The sequence below is a fragment of the Cucumis sativus genome, chromosome 7 (assembly GCF_000004075.3).
Source record: "Cucumis sativus cultivar 9930 chromosome 7, Cucumber_9930_V3, whole genome shotgun sequence".
Taxonomy (NCBI): Eukaryota; Viridiplantae; Streptophyta; class Magnoliopsida; order Cucurbitales; family Cucurbitaceae; genus Cucumis; species Cucumis sativus.
In genome coordinates this window covers 17,360,785-17,366,284 of record NC_026661.2, presented here as the reverse complement: position 1 = coordinate 17,366,284, position 5,500 = coordinate 17,360,785, and the positions used below count along the sequence as shown (strand labels likewise).

Genomic DNA, 5,500 nt, shown 5'->3' with positions numbered 1-5,500 from the left:
TGGTGAAAGGGAAAAAGAGTTTATGATGTAATATTAATTGACAAAGAGTTTTGCAAAAGGAAAGGAAAGGAAAGGAAGAGAAGAGGGAGGGAGCAATTGCTTTATTTATTTTTGGTTTGATATTGTTATTTGAAGTTGATGTTTTTTCCATAACTCCGTTGGTTGGTAATGAGGAATGGTGGAATTACAAAATACTCTGTTTTTTCTTTGGGGCAGAGAATGAGCATGTTTCTACACTAACCCCAGATACTGACCGCGGGCAGCTTTTCAGATAGAGAGAGAGGAGCAAAGAAAATGGCTTCATGAGACAAGCCGTCAGATGGGTTCGGGCAATGCTGGCTCGACCGGGTACCCTATAGATCCACAGCACTTCCCCAAGTCCCCAAATTGAGTCTCCCTTGAATTTTGAGCACCAAAAGGAAAAAAAAACACTTCCCTTCCCTTCTCCCTTTATTGCCTTCAAATTCCTCATTTTACTCTGTACCCACAATGGGATTTTGTTAGATACATACTTCTTCTTCTTCATTTCTACTCTATTTATCTACATTCCTTCTTTTTGCTTCTCTTTCAATCTCATTCTACCCTTTCACCCTTCCCCCATTTGGATTTTGCCTTTCTATTTTCTTATCTCCTTTCTTTTTTACTCTGTTTTTCCCTTATTACTTCTGGGAGTATTCGGAAAATTTGAACCCCCATTTGGTTGATTCCCCTTTGTGGGTGGTTTTGGGTTATGACTTCCTGTTTGGGAGGTGGGAAAATCAGAATGCCAAGAAACAGAGATTTTCCTTGTTCACCCCTTTTCTTCTCTCTCTCTTGCTCCCTTGATAGAACAGAGGATTGCCCATTTGATTATATGTTTTCATTTATTTGGACTTGATTGTTGTACACCAAGGGGTTTGTGTTTTTTTTTTTTTTTTCCCTTCTGAAATCGGTTTGAGCATTATTGAATAGGGGAACTTCTTCACCTCCAGCATTTTTTTTTTTTTTATTCTTCTCTTGGATTTGGAAATAGAGATTAGTACTTCTTTTTTCCTCATTGAGATTCCTCATTCTTTTCCACTTTGGAAAGGACAAATTTAGGGGCCGATAGTTTAAAAGCAATTGGTAATTTTCTAGTTGTTGCTCTGAATCTGGGGTCTATATGAATTTTGTGGAACGATGAGAGATGAGAATTCAAAGAAAAGCAAGGTTAGAGAAATGCTTTGTTGTTTGCTTCTTGTGTGTTCTTTTTTTGTGTAATGTGCATTCTATTGTTGGTCTGAAATTTTCTTATATGCTCTCCTGTTCTTACTAAAGCTCTCATGGCCTAAAACACTGGTTAAGAAGTGGTTCAACTTGAAGAACAAGGCCGAGGATTTTGTATCGGATGATATCGCTTATAGAGGTGAGTGTTCCTTGTGTTTGTTCAAATTTCTTAATGATTCGGATACGTCAATTGGTTTTCTGGGATTTTCTCATCTTCTGTAACTTGTTCTTAACCTGAATTAGATTCTTCTTCTAAAGCCCGAATGATAAACTTGTATTAGTCTGCTTCTTGTCACTGTTTTGTCTCGTATACCAATTATTTTTGGTCATTAATGGAGTGTTCTGTTTAGGTGTCGCCCAACAAGAGATTTATAATTTGTTTTCTTCCTCTTGCTGTTTGTTTTTTTCTTTTGGACAGAGAAAAACAAAAAGACCAAAAATTGAGTTATATATTTTTTTCGTTATGGATGGATTTGGATGCGTGCGTTTGATGATGATGATTAACTAGGAAGTAAAAGCTTAGCTTTAACATTCTTTTGTTGTTGGTGTTTCTTTTTCAGGTGGTGGTGATGAAGAATGGAGAAACAACTGTTCAAAGAGGGAGACGTGCACTGTCAAGAAAAGCAAAACAGGTTGGTTCAGTTTCAGACATCTCTCCATTGCTCTCTTTTGGACCACAGCAGCCTTAAAAACTCCAAAACAATGGACAAACTAATATGCTTTAATCATTCCTCGTTTTCTGTTCCCAAATTATTTTTCACTAATCCTTTTCATCATCTCCCAAATTACGTCCACAGACAGATCCAACAAACGACATCAAGATCGAACTCGGAGAGGCAAGATCGACCTTGATGCTACACTAGTTACTGATGTGCAAAACTACAGGTTTGTCTTGGTTGTTGTTATTGTTGTTTGTTGGGTTTGTTCTTTCTTTGCTTATCTGTTCCATGTGGGCAGGATTTTTGTTTCTACTTGGAATGTGGCTGGTAAATCTCCACCTAACTGTTTGAATCTTGAAGACTGGCTTCATGCTTCCCCACCGGCTGATATCTATGTTCTCGGGTATTTACTGATATCTTATATGCAATCTCTTTCTGGTTATGTCTGATTACAAAAGTTTGGAAATAGTAAAGGAGAAGCGTAATGTTGTTTACTTTTGTAGGTTTCAAGAAATTGTTCCTTTGAATGCTGGTAATGTTTTGGGTACAGAAGACAATGGTCCAGCCAAGAAATGGTTGGCTTTGATTAGGAAGACTTTGAACAGTCTTCCTGGCACTAGTGGGAGTTGTCACACACCTTCTCCTATCCCCGATCCCGTTGTGGAATTAGAAGCAGATTTCGAAGGATCAACGAGGCAGAAGGCTTCGTCGTTTTTTCATCGGAGATCATTTCAATCACTGAGCCGCAGCATGAGAATGGAGAATGACATGTCAGTGCCACAACCACGACTTGATCGACGGTTCAGTGTCTGTGATCGGGTTATGTTTGGGCATCAGCCGGGTGACCATGATCCTAGTTACAGATGGGGGTCCTCAGACGATGAGAATGGGGATTCACCCGTTGCCTCACACTATTCACCTTTTTCTTATAATGGTTTTCTTCCCATGGAGGATAGAGATCATAGACATTCAGGACACTCGAGGTACTGTTTAGTTGCAAGCAAACAAATGGTCGGCATATTCTTAACTGTATGGGCGAGGAATGATCTCCGAGATGATATCCGAAACATGAAAGTATCTTGTGTAGGTAGAGGATTAATGGGTTATCTTGGTAATAAGGTAATAAATTCTTTTGGTTTTATATATCAAACTTGAGGAGCCATAATGTAAAATGAAGGAAATAAATTGTAATCTGGTTTCTTTATTGTTTTGCAGGGATCAATTTCAATTAGTATGTCTTTGCACCAAACAAGTTTCTGCTTCATCTGCACTCATCTGACCTCTGGTCAAAAGGAGGGCGATGAACTTCGGAGGAATTCCGATGTCATGGAGATTCTCAGAAAAACAAGGTTTCCTAGAGTTCACGGCATGGGGGACGAGAACTCTCCTCAGACAATTTTAGAGCATGAGTAAGAATTCTGATCTGATCATTGAACAAACATTTCATAAAATGTATTAACTTCGGTTGCTAGTACAACATCATTAGCCTTTTCTCTAAATGTTTGTCATTGGTGTCCTTTCCCAGTCGAATTATTTGGCTTGGGGACTTGAATTATCGAATTGCATTGTCATATCGATCTGCAAAGGCTCTTGTCGAGATGCAAAATTGGAAGGCATTGTTAGAAAACGATCAGGCATGCTTCAAATCTCCTTTTAAAAGCAAAACATAATCCATCAAAATTCATGTTGTCATTTATACAATGACGATCACTTGATCTAAGATTGTAATATTTTGTTCGTTCAGTTACGACTTGAGCAGAGACGGGGCAATGTCTTCGAAGGATGGAACGAAGGAAAGATATACTTTCCTCCCACGTACAAATATTCAAATAATTCAGATCGATATGCAGGAGATGTAAGGCATCCAAAAGAGAAGAGAAGAACTCCTGCTTGGTAAAACGATAGTATATATCGTGTTTACATATTCACAAAACCATATGACGTATACCCTATCTGAAAATGCTGATTCTAACCTTGATTATTTGTGAAGGTGCGATCGTATTCTATGGTACGGAAGAGGCCTTCACCAAATGTCCTATGTACGTGGAGAATCAAGATTTTCTGATCATAGACCAGTGTACTGCATATTCTTAGCCGAAGTTGAAGCAATAAACCACAGCCGCATCAAGAAAAGTATGAGCTATTCAAGTTCCAGAATCGAAGTGGAAGAGCTGTTGCCATGTATGTATAGACACCCTGAAATGAACTTCTTCTGAGGGATATTCTTGCCGCATCATGCTTTACTAAGCCAACCACTTATGATCAAATGTCTTACACTAGAAGGTAATCATCCAGATCCTTAGTATATCTATTTCTTTCATACTTACTTTCTCCCAAATATAATCATACTTCCATTGCCATTACCAGGTCTCCTTCAGATTTCAACCGTTGTACTCGACTTCCTCATAAATCCAACTAAAACTCATCCTCTCAAAGTAAAGAAAGGTAATCCCATTACCTCCCGTATTTGAAAAGCACGTCAGTTTTGTCACTTTTGTGCAAATCTAGACAATTTGGGTTTGTGCATAATGTACTTATTTATGATGTTGATTTTAGAGATCAAACATGACATCTATTCTTGAGTAAATGGTGTAGTAACTTTAAATTTCAAACTACCCAATTCAAAATCTGATATAGTTGACTACCAACCTTGGAAAACAGAACAAGAACCAAGCATTTATTCTGAACCAACTGCTACAAAAGTTGTCTTGTTTCAAAAACAAGTTTAGGTTTGGATGTGTTGGTTGGCTTTATTCTTATTTGCAAATTGGTCCCCCAAATTTTGCAGGCTCTTTCTCTCTCTGTGTGCTGCAGGAATGGTAAAAGAAAAAGAATAACTTGCTTCTTTTACACAGCAATGGCAGCTCTCTGAAAATCTGCAAGATCAAGAAGAAGGTCCATTATGAGCTTTCTCTCATTCTCTAAGTATGACAACAATTTTTTACCATTTTATAATTTGTTCTTTGTTTTTTTCACTCTTCACTGTGCAGGTGGTAGGTACAGACTGCAAATTTTTTCATCAGTAAGATTCAAACTGATATGTTGGACAAAATAAGCAAATTTTTTTTGGGTCTAAATGTGTAGGGTAGGAAATCCAATTTGTAATTTGGTGGTGGTAATGTGGAGGGAAGATTTGAGGATTTTTTAAATGTATTTTAGTTCTAGTGATGATTCTTGTCTGATTTTGGGGAAATAAAACTGATATATTGAACAAAATAGCTACTTTTTTTTTAAAAAAAATATTTTTCTTTTGTTTCTTTGTTGGTTTGATTAAACTGTAGAAAAGTTGAAAAGAAGTGGAGAAGTGACAGAAACTAATGGCTAAATGCAAAGTGTAAAGAAATTTCTTAATGATATAAAAGCATTTTTATGTTGAGGTTCTGATATATTCTTTTTCTTTTTCTTTCTTTTTTCTGTCTTTTTATTTTCTTCTATAAATGGTTAATTATATTTTTATTTGTTCGTATATTTTCTTTTCTTCTTGCTCTTTATAAAGAAATCAATGAGAAAAGAGATAATAGTTTATTTTTGCTTTATCTTTTGTTCAAGTAATTGGTTTGAACCCTATTTTGTCCTTTGAAAGTCTATTCATTTTT

The 5,500-nt window shown here is 36.8% G+C and overlaps 1 protein-coding gene across 1 annotated transcript; it reads left to right on the top strand.

The window, feature by feature from the left end:
* Positions 1-230: 230 nt before the first annotated feature.
* LOC101221082 (type I inositol polyphosphate 5-phosphatase 4) lies at positions 231-5,290 on the top strand. Its single transcript, XM_011660974.2, has 13 exons — positions 231-1,188; positions 1,297-1,384; positions 1,806-1,877; positions 2,043-2,130; positions 2,203-2,307; positions 2,408-3,023; positions 3,120-3,313; positions 3,430-3,538; positions 3,649-3,797; positions 3,895-4,187; positions 4,272-4,349; positions 4,693-4,799; positions 4,895-5,290. The coding sequence occupies exons 1-10, from the start codon at positions 1,159-1,161 to the stop codon at positions 4,118-4,120; spliced, it is 1,677 nt and encodes a 558-aa protein (XP_011659276.1). The 5' UTR covers positions 231-1,158; the 3' UTR covers positions 4,121-4,187; positions 4,272-4,349; positions 4,693-4,799; positions 4,895-5,290.
* The last annotated feature ends 210 nt before the right edge of the window (positions 5,291-5,500 follow it).

Excerpts from the sequence above, each read along its gene's own strand:
- LOC101221082 (XM_011660974.2), top strand. The coding sequence starts at position 1,159 with ATGAGAGATGAGAATTCAAAGAAAAGCAAG. Across the intron at positions 2,131-2,202 it reads ACTGATGTGCAAAACTACAG|GATTTTTGTTTCTACTTGGA; the intron begins GTTTGTCTTGGT and ends CCATGTGGGCAG. Across the intron at positions 3,024-3,119 it reads TGGGTTATCTTGGTAATAAG|GGATCAATTTCAATTAGTAT; the intron begins GTAATAAATTCT and ends ATTGTTTTGCAG.